Below are 14,191 nucleotides of genomic sequence, written 5' to 3'. Positions count from 1 at the left end.
TATCAACTTTGTGGAATAGAAAGCAGGAGGTGGGATCAAGAGAACAGACATTGGTGGTGCTAATAAGGATCAGTATGCCACAACTGGAAGCAGTAGGGGTAAATCTATTTTATAAAATGCCATCGGTAGTCAGATCAATAAATCACCTGCAGAGCTGTAGCTTTTGCCAGATCTTTTTATAAACATTAACAGAAATGCAGAGACATCCACTGAAGTAAAAAGCTTTAGGAGACTCAAGTTGCAGCACTAAAGTCTTTTCTTGCTGTACTACGAGGTGTTTCTGCGTTTGAGACAGGGAGGGCTTGTTCCTGCATATGACAATTTGATTCAGCCCATATAAGAGACTGATTTTCCTCTGGACCAACTACAAACAGGATACAGATTTGAAGATCATGATGGCATTTAAATATACTTTATAATCCTACATTACATATTAGGGGTCAATGAGCAGCAAAACAACACTCGGTTTGTTGATTAAACACAGGACACAGAAGTGGAAAATCATTTTCTTTTATGTCATTTAATACAAAAGTTAACTACTGAACAACTCTAGATTGTCCTTTCCAGGTGCATCAATACTACACAGAAATGACTACTGCACAGCCACAAATGTAACGGACAAAATGGTGCATATATCCTTAATAGTTGTAATGACGGCTGGGGTAACATCATCAACAACAACAAACTATACATACAGGTGGAGAACTCAATCTGCCAACGCAGCACACAACTTGTGGTGACACAGTGCTAAAGGCTACAATTAAGTATCTTACCCTGAGGACATTCTAAGTCAATGCACTGCATTAGTCTTCATTCCAACCATAATCATTACATGCTATCTACTGGCTCAGATATTAATCCGGTGTCTCAGCAGGGGTTTTCGTCTTGCTCTCCGTAGGAAGGTTGTGATGAAGAACTTTGTGGTCCCAGCCAACAGTGGTGAAGTTTGAAAGATCAAGGGGAGACCAAGCTACGCTTGTTATAAAATCCTGATGAGAATGATCCTTGAAACTGTAAAGTAGGAAAAAAGTCAAGACTTGAGGTGGACACAAAAGTCAGAGTAATGTAGGAGAGGTGTGTAAGATATTGTTACTAGAAGGGTAATAGAAAACCTGCATCCTGTTTAAGTCATCCACAGATGGTGGTTTTGTTTTTTAAAGTGGGTACACACTGCACAGATATCTGCAGATGATGGTCGTTCATACATACTGAACTACCACCATCTGCTTCTGGGCGTGGGTCCCGCGCCCCCCTCCCCGCGGCCTCTGCTGCATGTGTACACACTGCCTGATAGACAGATATATCGGCCATGGGATGTGCAGCACAACTGAAGAGATATGTCTGAACGACATCGTTCACAGACATATCGCTGGTATACACTGGCCGACAAGCACCAGATATATTGGTATATCAATTGATCGCCCAATATATCTGCCAGTGTGTACCCAGTTTTAAATGAAGACCACCAATATCATAAATTGAAAATAAAGATTAAGACTGTGGATAGTGCATAGCAAGATAATCATTTCACACTCGCCATGATCCACTGAAATGTCAGTACTTTAATATGCACAAATGGTCTTAGTTGGACACATGAAATACAGCAGTTGTGGGTATGCGACTGTAGCAAAGTAATTTAAGAGGAGATTCAATTAGCTGCGAGGTTCCATCTGTACCCCATACTAATACAGTGCGGGTTATCCAGACCATCAAATCTCGCTTGTCTCTGCTTGCATCCCAGAAAGGTACAACCAAGAATACAAGGGGAGGTTTTCCCTCCTGCAATTATCTACTATACACGAACTGCACTCCCTAGAGTTTCAAATTGCATTCCACCTCCTGCCAACTTGGAGCGTTGCTTGGACTGTATAAAGAACGGGCTGTCAGAGGAAATTATGATTTCAACAGGCTGCAAGAATTCTTCCCACAATAGAACATCTACAGCACTACGAGACAGCAACAGATAGCAATCAGATGCACCAGCTTTTCAGCATATGGTGAGGTGTGGAGCAAAGATGCTAGTACTACAGCTTCAAAAAATACTGCTAGTGGGCAAAATACAGTAATTTGATTTGTTTAGGTGTCAGAAGTCTAGTTCTTCTTTATGTGTAAAAATAATTATTGATACTAGCTTGACACGTAGAAATTGTGGGTGCCATAGAATGACACACTTACATTTCTGAAGAGTCAGAGTTGAGGACCACAATGGAGCAATCTTCACTGATTGAAGCCAGGAATGGTGAGCTATAAATACATTGCAATAAGTCTAAGATTCAAGGAAAATGATGCTACAGACTCATATCTGAGGAAGGTCATACAGAGTTATGCGGGTGTCTTACCTGTGATTGGAGTATGCGAGTCCTGTGATAGACCTGGAATGTAAGGCCACGGCCTGGGCTGAATCTGGGCTGTTCAGATTTACAATATAAACTTTACCCGTCTCATCACCTGTTAAACACAGTGGACTTAGGGCATACTTAGCAGACCATTCATTTTTTTAAACCACTACAAAAATATATTTTCCATGTAAAACCTCTAATTGCAGCCAAACAACTTGAAATGCCTGGTTACACCAAGATAAACAACTTAAGCGAAAACTGTACATTTTCCAGCTTCGGATGTAGGATCATTCCCACATCAGCTCTGAGAATATGGATAAACATGCATGGAAACTAACAGGGCTTTAGGTATGTTACAGCTATGCATTATTAACAAGTTTCCCATATATTTTTACCTAAACAGATTATAATGGTAGCGCTCGTTACCACAGAAGAAATAGGACGTTCTTCGTTCTAACTGAAAATGCAGTGGTAAAATATCAGAATGCAATGGTCAGAGCAATGCCACTCTTATCAGCCATTTGTAACATTAGAAGCATGTTAATGCTACTAATGACATTTACAAATGTATCCATACACATTTCAGAAGGCGGTCTGAGATAAAGCTGATGACGCACATTGTTGCCACCATTGCCAGAATTTGTCTGATACACAAAACAGCCACTGGGAAGTAAATAAGTGTTTATGCTAGGAATAGTAATTGTAGCTTATGGCTCATACTTTCACATAAAGACATCTAAATAGGGATATAGCAATACCTCCTTCCAAAAAATATGACATACCACCATATGCATCTTTAGTGCTTTTGAAACGCTAGGCTGCAGGCAAAACTCCATTTCACTCTCCATCAATGCAGACACACGTTCACCATCACTCTGCCTTGCACTTCAAATAACATCACAACAGGACATGTGCACTGCAGTCCTGCAGGTATGCACTTTAGTAAAAGCCCCTGAGTGAAGCAGTTTTGTACAGCTATTTCTCCCTAGGCTCTGTCAGGGCCTATCCATCCCATCTGAAATCCAGGACCATGTGACATTTTGGAAATCGTGTGAGCAGGAAGACCAATTGGAAGCAGCAACCATGGACTTTGTGGTATCTCATTGGCTCCCTTCCTTAAGCTATTTTAAGGCGATAAATAACATGTTTTCCCACTTTATGGTCCATATTCAAATAGCGGCGATATTATCGATGATTTTTCATGTAATAAATGGAGAAAACTTTTCTCCATTATAAAAAAAAAAAAAGGATGAAAATGTGCAAAATCCCTACTTTTGTGTAAAAATGTGGGGATTTCTTACAGAACCCTTTGGAAAGTTCCCCTAATTATACTTTAGCTACATTTTTTTTTGTAAATTGCATACTTTGGCGAAAAACAACAGCTGAAATTTTGGTCAAAATTTTTTTCTTTTCGTGAAAAATGCATTTAATGTATTGGGGCTGGTATTTCGGAGGGATATAAAAATGCGCCAAGTGATTTAAACATTGCACGTGGCTGGTGCAGGCGTTTGTTTTTTTTAGCAGTTTTAAAAAACCACCTGCGCCAGCCAAATGCGATGTTTAAAACAGTTGGCGCATCCTTATAGCCCTCCGAAATACCAGACCCAATACATTAAACGCATGTTTCACTGAGAAAAAAAAAAAAAAAAAATTGACCGAAATTTTCAGCGGCCGTTTTTCGCCAAAGTACGCAACTTACGATTGTCTTTTTAGCTAAAGTATCATTAGGGGGGCTGTCCAAAGGGTTCTGTAAGAAATCCCCACATTTTTACCCAAAAATAGGGATTTTGCTAATTTTTTTCGCCTGTCCTAGGCTGGAGAAAACTTTTCTCCAGTTTTCAGGCGAAAAAGGACGCAAATTGGCTGACCGCGGCCGATATATTGGCCGATTGGCAAACAAGGGCGAAAACGCCCGATTTTGCCTCTAATTCAATCCGGCCCTAAGTGGTAAAGTTATATAAAAGAGCAGCTTGAAAATGACTTGCTTCACTCAAGGCAATTAAGAATGCACTTTTCCAAACAAGAAAATAATGAACTATATTTGATATGGCAAAGTAACAAGAACAAACATACCACACGTGAAGATATCGTCTTTGTCAGGATGCCAAGTAACAGAAGTAGGTGAAATGCTCGGAGCACCAAAGGCTGCATGGGAAAAACACATTATAATCAAATGTTTATATTTACATATAACATGAAACATAGGTGTGCTCTATGACAACAGAATATTTAGGATTACAAGTAATTTAGTTTCCAGACACCTGAACCAAAAAAATAGTTAACCCTAAACACAAAGTATTACAATGGGTGACAGTGTTCGTTGTTCAGCTAGTTTAGGCATAGTGCATTGAAAACACAAATAGAAAAAAAATATATATTTTTTTGTAGCATTATCTAAATAAGCAGCAGTGAGAATCACTTAACCTGGCAAAACCCAGACCAGTGGTTACCAATTATAAGCTATATACACACACCCACCTTAACTTCTCTTACATGTAAGCTACACTTAAGTTTCTAAGGTAAATAATCAAAGCAATGTGATTAAAGTTTGCGTGTTACCCATCACAATAAAAAGAGCTTTCCCATAAGCACATTTGGGACCTACATAAGTTGGACAAAAGGAGTTATGTTGTAGCTCTAAAAATAGGCCTTTTAATGGAACAAGTAATGGGTTATGAACTTACAGCTGTTCTGCAGTAATGAAAGTAAATTGTGCTGATCTGTCATCCTTGGGTTCAGTAATGTGTATGTGGACAGCTTTGAGCTTCTGTTTGTCCACATATTTACATTACATTGACCACAAATAATGTGATTTGGTGCTGGACCACCAACCTGAGGCACCCCTGCAAGTGTCCCGAGGCACCCCAGGGTGCCACGGCGCACAGTTTGGGAACCACTACACTATACAATAAATGAGGGCAATCACCTGATTATTTGCAAAAAATGGCCCATAATTGTATAGTGTGTAGCTAGCTTTAATCAGTTGAACAACAGTTCATATTAAGTTCGAGACATACATGTGCTCATGTTGGGGCCCATTAATAGTTGGGAGATAAAAAAAAAAAAAAAAAAAGCAAGTACCGGTCTACTACACCTTGGCAAAACCATGTTGCACTGCAGCTGGGGCAGACTTCTAGATAATTAGATTTGGGAAGGGCATGACTAAGCGCAAATCTAAAACTGGCATGCATATATATATATATATATATATATATATATATATATATATATATATATTTCCAGTATTTGTGGGATACATAGAGAAGCAGCTAGTATTTATTTACCATGCATGCAAACACAGAGTATTTGCACCCTTTAGCCAGGTTCTACGTTAATACTTTGTTATTTTAACTTTGCTCCCAACTCTGAATGTTGGAGACTGTAGTATATCCACTTGTGTAATTATTATAGGAAAGACATGGTTACATGTGACAGGGCACAGTCTTGGATCAAGACTGGGAATGGAGGCAAGGAGGATGCCATACACAGATTTCTGATGAAACAAGCAGCCAAGAGGCAGCCTGGGAAATGTATTGAAGTGGAACATAAGAGAATCTGCTCACTCTACATTGATTTCACCATCTGAAATTTTTTTAATTTACCCAAATTAAGGATAAAATACCTGATTAAGACAGTTCGTACCTCATTGATTGTTTGAAGAGCTGTATTGACAGTAATTACAACAAAAATACCAAATTGTCCATAACTGTGGATGGATCTAGCATCATTTAGCACTGCACATGCTCCAGAGCCAAGTGCATGCATCTATGGGTAATTCAGAGTCGCATGCAACTTGGTCACAAAGGTTAGTTAGGGCATGTCGACAGAAGTGCGGGATATGCACAGCTCTGCATACACAGTTATCCTCATTTTAGCCTTAGAATTGGGCTGGTGCAAGTGCACACCGATAAGAATGGCGTCTATCGACTAAACATATGGGTAGGAGCAGTGTAATCCCATACATGCTTTCAGTCTCTATGTATTTTACTTTTTGAGCACGTACACAGAAATGATTATACACACACAAAAGACAAGTTTGATGCGTAGGTACTGACCATACCAACCAATCAGATTCTACCGATTATCTTCTAGAAGGGGCTATACAAATGAGAAGTAGAATTTGATTGGTTGCAATAGGCAACATCTCCACTTCTATAAACCGGCACGTTAGTAAATATACCCCTGATTGTTTAAACGTACATGACTCAAACATAGAAGCTACTACAACAGTAACAGACCATTTATTTTGAGGGGAAAAAAAAATAAAATTACTTACTGATCCGCCTGGCAGGTTTAGGATTTCTCGTGTCCCACAATAATACCCGGCCATCCTTAAATAATGAAAAAAAAAAAACCCCTGCAATTAATGTTTTAAAACAGATAATTTACAAACACTCCTAAAGCTGGGAAATTAAAGAAGGAAGAATGTGGCTATAAACAATCCAATACGGATCAGTCATATATAGGTATAACGCACATTAGAGCAAGCTTTATAATGTTCAGAATTCAAAACTAGATTAGACTGAGCATTTTTTTTTATGGGCTGTTACAGTAGGGTCACAATGATTTGTGTGTCTGAAGAGTAAACATGAATGCATTAGAAAACTGTCCCAAATGACTATTCTTCAGCAATCCAAATCACGCAGAGCAGACAAGCAGAGAGCTTCATTTTACCCATCTGGTCAGTTACTTTATGTGCTGCAGGAATAGGAACACATGAAACAATACTTACCTTACCACAAGACAGAAAGATGGTTTCTTTTCCAGGGCAAGTGCAGACACAGGTTACGTGGCCGGAGTGTGCTTAATACAGAATCAAACAAGATTGTGGTTACAAGCAGATTGTAGATTTCTAGGCTTTATTTTTTAAAATTACTAAAAATACACAGTTGTATCACTGTGCTGACTGAGGAACAGTTGTTATAGATGAGGATTTTCAAAATAAAAAAACTCTTACTTACAACACTAGAATGCACACATCACATACATTTGTTCAATATATTAAAGTAACATTTGACCATCAAATAATTAGCTGTTGATTTGAAGCTGGCATACATATTTAGCTGGTGTATATTATTTAATTATGAAGTTTAAAAGACAAATGTAAATGGTATCAGAACTTTGCTATAGATAGTGATCACTAACCTAGTGTCCTTTTAGCAGGGTGCCATGTTCTTTTAAAATCTACAAAATGCACCCTGCCCTTTTAGCGGCACCCAGCTAAAACATCCCGCCCTGAGCCTTCCCCCACAGGCAGGCCGAAATGTGTCCTGCGTGTGGGAAAAGTTGCGGTGACCGATCACCGTTGGGTGAACAGACGCCATGCTTATGCGTACGGCATCTATTCACTGTGAAGGGAGAGCTTGGAGGAAGCCCAGCACCTCCGTAAGTGCTGGGCACCCCCCCAAGTGTGACAAATTGGAGGTGTCCCCGGCCATCCACGACCCTTTTCGGGAGCGTGGCCGGCTGATTCGGCACCCACACACTCCCTGCCCGCAGTCTAGCGGGAAAACTACAACCCAAACGTATCTAAGAAGAAATTGGGTGTCCAAAAAGGAAACCTGATGATTTCTATTTACATGTGAGCTTGTGCTCCAGCCAACAGCCATATTTATTACCTACTCCCAGTAGTGTGCTAAGCTATGTTGGTAGCCAAAGTTTGGGACAGTGAAAGTGTTAACAGAAACTAAAGTTAATTACCGCCCACATTTAGCTAAAAAGACCTTAAATGACACATGCTTGCTATATGCATATTAATTACACACATTGCCAGCATGATAGAGAGCAAGCCAGAGATGTCTATGACACACACAGCTGAACAGAGGACACTACCCTATATAAACATAGTACAAGAGAGCGGATCTCTGCATGGCGGTATATTTTATTTTCAGCTACTATTCATTTAACTCACTAAAAAGAGTGTCCACTGCCTTTTACAGGACTGTAAACTAATCATATGACAGGAATGGCAGACACACATTGGATGATTTGTCAAAAGAGGCAGTCAGCATCAATTAAAATACCTTCTTTAGGATCCCTATTATGTGATCATAAGATTACCTTGCATAGTAAATAATCTATATAATTTGTACCTGGAGCTGGTATGTCAGGACAGAGCTGCTCCCATTTATTTCAATACCCCAATCATTTCAATAAGGTTTCCACATGTAGCACACACACACTGGAAACTTCATGGAGCTGCAAATTGGTCTAGAAGGCAAATACATCAAGCAAACATATACTACGGGGTTGTTTAGGAGAGTGCTGTCTCCATGCAGGCCGCCCTCCCCTCTCTCGCTGGCACGTGCACAGAATAGACTGGCACTATGCCAGAGTCTACTGTATATGCACAAATATCATGGACAATGGTGCCATTTTCCCAGTGACTTCTGCAGCACCAACGCAGATGTAGGTATTGTGTATGGGTGCAGGTGTGCGGTGCCGGCCCAACTGGACCCATGGAACGAACAAACAACATTTTCCAGCCTCTACATTGGAAAAGATATTATTTATGCAGCAAACTACACAAAAGAAGTAGAAGTAGGAGAAACAGGTTTATAGAAAAGATTTTGTTAGGCAGGTATACTTGTAATCTGTTTCATAACCCTAAATGAAAAACAAAAAAAGTGTCTTGCCAAGAAGCTACAAATACTGTGCTCATTAGGCCAAACAGTTTTATATTTAGAGACATTACAAAAATGATACGGCTAACTTAGCTGCACATATATAATGGTTTAGTATACATGGTCTAACCAGCGCAGGTGACTAAAAAAAACAAACAAAAAAAAAATAAATGAACCTGATAATCATTAGCTGTAGCTTTGATCTAAGCTCACCTTTATAGGATTTCAGGGGTGTTTTTTGAGATAGATCCCAGACCTTCACACTGTAATAATACAAAGATTACAATTAGGAACAACAAACAGTGAAGAGAGGATGCTATAAAATAGTCCTCTGAAATCCAACCTGAAATCATTGCTTCCACTAACTGCTCGTGTCCCCCCAGTGAACACACTCAGGGTTGTAACAATGTCATCATGTTCATATTTGGTGAATTTATTAGCAAGTAAAGAGTCATTATCCAGCAGTTCCCACAGCTCCACCGCACCTGGAAAGACAGATAGCAAACATTTCATTTACAGCACCAAACCGACAGGGCAATAACAAAAATAAATTAGTAATCTAACCATTGGACATGTGTTTAAGGAGTGTTCCTGTGCTATAGGAAGGCAACACTACATACAGACAGCACTCACTGTCTGGTGCTCTCAGCAGTAACCTGGTAAATACAGACTTTGTACCTATTGTGCATATTGCCATAGTCCAACATCACTTGACAGTAAGTTTGTGTGTTTATATTTAATGTAGATCTGGTAACTATTCTGCCAAGTGTTTTAAATGTGTACAGTAAGATAAGGGCACAGGATAGGTAAAATCCACCCTCTATTCTAAAATACATACATACCGTTCCCACTAGGCTGTTTCAGTACTGCGCCGAGCCCTGCCCTATTTCTGAAGAGCATAAAGCACCCTGCCCTCCAGCGCGGCGACCCGCTGAAACAGCCTGCGGGTTCTGTTCTCCATCCGCGGGCCACAGTGTCTCGTGGGTGGGGAAAGTGGCAGAGCGCTTGGGTGTTGCCCGGCATGTCCGTAAGTGCCAGGCACACCCCCAAGACTGACAAAAAGGGGTCGTGTCATAAAGACAACCCCCTTTTAATTGGCCACGCCCCCTTTTTTGGAGGGGGGGGGGGGGGGGGCAGAAGTGCTCTGCCTGCCGCCGGAACTAGAGTGAACACATGACTGCCTGCATAGTTGAATACTGGGATTGTATTTCTGCACAAGTGAGGGAGGCGAATGTTGAATGTGTTACAACACGGGCGATGGAGGGAAATGTGTTACTGGAGGTGAAGAATTAATGTGTTACTGGAGTGGCGAGATGGAAATGGAAACAGTAAATATATAAGGTCTGCCCAGGTGAAACCGGGCACATCAGCTAGTAATATATCATCAATTCTGCATATGCAAGTTTCTAGGGTTTCTATGCACCTAATAGATGTTGCAGTCAGGTGCCTGATAGAATATATTATTTAGTTTCATGGGATTAAACAGATGTACATTTAAGAGCAATGCGAAGCCTGGAAGTCAGTCTACACAGGAACAGGCGGCATTCCACGGACTTAGTAAGTGGGAACAAGAAACTTATTGCCATTAAAAGTTTCTCGTTCAGGTATATCTCAGTGCTATGTACCTGAATCAGAAGCAACAAGGATCCCCTTCTCCAATACCCAGGCCACATCTGTTACACCTGCCTCTGTCTGGACTCCGGCTGAACAAAGGCTCTCATTAGGGGCTCCAAGAGGATCCTTGAAAACCCAAATCGAACCTCCCCAAGTTCGAGCATTCAAGCTAGAAGCTGCCAAGAGCATTTTACCATCTGCAAAACAAGAAATCATGATGTGATTAAAGCGGAAGATATTGATATACTGCAGAACACAAATTATGTGACCTTACGTCTCATTGCAAGTCAGAGCAGCTCCAGATTATCAGAAAATTTGGTCAAATTTCTCTTAAAAGTTCAACTGTATTGTTGGTCAGTCCTATTGGTATACATGTTGCAGTCGACTTTCTTCCCTACCTCTCTGCAGGACTATATTATTATTGTATTACCAGTTATTTATATAGCGCACACATATTCCGCAGCGCTTTACAGAGAATATTTGGCCATTCACATCAGTCCCTGCCCCAGTTGATTTTACAATCTAGATTCCATACCACATGCTCACACACACACACACAATAGGGTTAATGTTGTTTGGAGCCAATTAACCTACCAGTATATTTTTGCAATGTGGGAGGAAACCCACGCAAGCAAAGGGAGAATATACAAACTCCACACAGGTAGGGCTATTATAGCCGGTGTCGAACCCACGACCTCAGTGCTGTGAGGTAGTAATGCTATCCATTACACCGTATGTGCTATCCCCAACTATATATGCTTTTACGAAGCATCTACCTTATACTATTCTCCATCTTCATGGGCTTATGCAGTCCTCTTAATGGGCTCATCCCTCACCAGTTAGTCATGTGCCAGATAAGAGCAGATTAAAATTAACAAGGTTAAAAATGATCATCCCCATTGGCAAGCCCTTGGATTCTGCAGTTTTCAAACTTTTCTCCCTCACATACCTTTTGGCCTGCCCAATGTTCATCCTCCCTCTCACAGCCCAGGTCACTACATTGATCTGGTCTTCAACTGCTGCTGCAGTTCACATTTCTTCAATTTTCCTGCTGACAACTCCACTTCCTCTCCTTCACCTCTGACTATCACCTGCTCCAAAACCTCCTTCATCAAGTGCAATCTAAACAACCTTGACCCATCCTCATTCTCCTCACTTGAAGCTGATCATAATTATTTTTGTTCAGTATTCATTACTGAAAGAGAGGGCAAGGGGCCACAGTTAAGTTGCAGGTGTAATCAGAAAAATGAGGTAGGAACAAGCACATTTACAGAGGAGAAGATCCTAACAGAACTCTCAAAACTGAAAGTGGATAAATCAATGGGGCCAGATGGGATACATCCATGGATACCAAAAGCTTAAAGGGGTGCTGGTAACACCAATAACAGGATTTATTCAACCAGTCACTAGCTACTGTAGTAATTCCAGAGGACTGGAAAAGAGCAAACATTGTCCCACTGCACAAAAGTGGAAGCAAGGAAGAGGCAACCAACTACCGACCAGCTAGCCTTGGGAAATTGATGGAAAAAAAAACTCTTAAAAAGAAAGTCGTAGATTATCTCAAAGCTAGCAATTGTAGGACCCAAAACAGCATGGATTTACTGGGGGGAGATCATGTCAAACAAATCTTATTGACTTTTTTGACTGGGTGACTAAGTAAATAGATAAAGGGGGGCCCATAGAAATAGCTTATCTAGACTTTAGTAAGGCGTTTGACACTGTTCCACATCGCAGACTGTTAAATGAACTGGAAAGCATGGGATTGGATACAAAGATGGTTGAATGGATAAGATCATGGCTGCAGGATAGGAAACAGCGTTGTAGTAAATGGAGTGCAATCTCAAGAGGGAAATGTTACCAGTGGAGTACCTCAGGGATCTGTACTTGGACCAGTGCTTTTTAATATCTATTTGTGACATTGCAAATGTCTGCCTTTTTGCAGATGACACAAAAGGTATGCAACAGGGTAGACACACCGGGTGGGGTAAAACAAATGATTGATGATCTAGGTAGACTACAGGAATGGTCAAGAACGTGGCAACTACAGTTTAATGCCAAAAAATGCAAGATCATGCACTTGGGTCTCAAAAATCCAAAGGCTAAATATAGTATTAATGGCACTATACTGTAAACTACTGAAGAGGAACGGGATCTAAGAGTCACTATTTCAGGTGACTTAAAGGCAAGCAAACATTGTAACAAAGCAATGAGGAAGGCAAGTCAGATGCTTGGTTGCATAGGGAGAGGGATGAGTAGTAGAAAGATAGAAGTGATAATACCACTGTCTAGGTCATTGGTACGTCCTCATCTCGAACACTGTGTTCAGTTCTGGAGGCCATATCTCCAGAAGGATATTAATACATTAGAGACTACAAAAAAGGGTAACTAAAATGGTGCAAGGTCTACACCACAAAACGTACCAGGAAAAACTAAAAGATCTCAATATGTATAGTTTGGAGCAGAGAAGGGAAAGGGGGACATGATAGAAACGTTCAAATATATAAAGGATTTTAACAAGGTAAAGGAGACATTCTTTAAAGAAAGAAATATTAGAACAAGAGGACATGTTCTGAAACTGGAAGGTGGTAGGTTCAGGGAAAATTTGAGGAAAAAATTACTTCACAGAAAGGGTAGTGGATAAGTGGAATAGCCTCCCATCAGAGGTGGTAGAGGGTAATGGCGCATCCACTGTCAGATTTTCCTTCATATTTAAATAACCATTTTAAAAATCGTTCATATCAAAGAAAATCTGGCATGTGTCCCTGCAACGATGAACGATGCAGGTTCCCGTTTGTCAGATAATGATATCTGACATCTGATGTGTTTGCAGTCAGATTTGGACGATTCCATTCATTTTAATACAGTCAAAAATCGTTCAAGCGTTGGTAAAATTGTTCAACTCACATATCTGACTGTGTGTATGCACCATAAGAGAGCAATTTAAACATGCATGGGATAGACATAAGGATATCTTTCAGAAGAAGGAAGGATCAATAAGGGTTGAGGTAACTATGTTTAAAAATGGGGCAGACTAGATGGGCCAAATGGTTCTTATCTGCCGTCAAATTCTATGTTTCTATGAATCTTCCACATGTCTACTTGATCAGATTCCCTCCGACCTCCTCTGCTCTCTCTTCCTTCAAACATACCCTCCTTCTCCCCCCCACAAAAAAAAAAAAAACACCCTCTTGACCCCTCATCTATAAGACTATCAATGTCTTCTTCCAATTGCCTATAAAACTCTTCAAAGGCTTGTCTATATGCCATCTACTCTTGGATGAATGATGCTTTCCCAAGTTTAAAGATAGAATGTCCTAGACTGAGCTCAACATCTTTCATTCTTCTGGTGTCTCCACCTTAATATAGTGGTTTCCACAGGTTGACCTGTGGGTATGGCAATAGAAGCATAGGGTCAATGTTAAAGATGGACAAGTAGCTCGGCCCACTCCTGGCTGGAACGGTTTTGTCCATCTCGGACAATGCATGCCACGGTTTTTCTTTACAGGAGCCCTGGCATAGATTTGGACTACTTAAGGACAAGAGAGACAAAGAAGTATGAAATAAAACAAGGCTGAAACTAAACTTGAATATTTATTTATTGAAAAAAAAAAAAAA

General features: G+C 40.4%; 1 protein-coding gene across 1 annotated transcript in view; it reads right to left on the bottom strand.

The window, feature by feature from the left end:
• Positions 1–494: 494 nt before the first annotated feature.
• WDR77 (WD repeat domain 77) overlaps positions 495–14,191 on the bottom strand; it is a 29,527-nt gene continuing 15,830 nt past the window's right edge. The window contains exons 2-10 of the mRNA XM_088475430.1: positions 10,588–10,773; positions 9,306–9,447; positions 9,176–9,225; positions 7,072–7,142; positions 6,616–6,670; positions 4,413–4,484; positions 2,340–2,448; positions 2,176–2,244; positions 495–1,011 (exon numbers count right to left, since the gene is read on the bottom strand). Coding sequence (XP_088331556.1) covers positions 855–1,011; positions 2,176–2,244; positions 2,340–2,448; positions 4,413–4,484; positions 6,616–6,670; positions 7,072–7,142; positions 9,176–9,225; positions 9,306–9,447; positions 10,588–10,773 — 911 coding nt within the window. The 3' untranslated portion in view covers positions 495–854. The remainder of the gene's footprint in view (positions 1,012–2,175; positions 2,245–2,339; positions 2,449–4,412; positions 4,485–6,615; positions 6,671–7,071; positions 7,143–9,175; positions 9,226–9,305; positions 9,448–10,587; positions 10,774–14,191) is intronic.

This window comes from Taudactylus pleione, unplaced genomic scaffold (genome assembly GCF_031769625.1).
Source record: "Taudactylus pleione unplaced genomic scaffold, aTauple2 ptg000172l, whole genome shotgun sequence".
Taxonomy (NCBI): Eukaryota; Metazoa; Chordata; class Amphibia; order Anura; family Myobatrachidae; genus Taudactylus; species Taudactylus pleione.
This window is presented reverse-complemented; position numbering and strand designations above follow the sequence as displayed.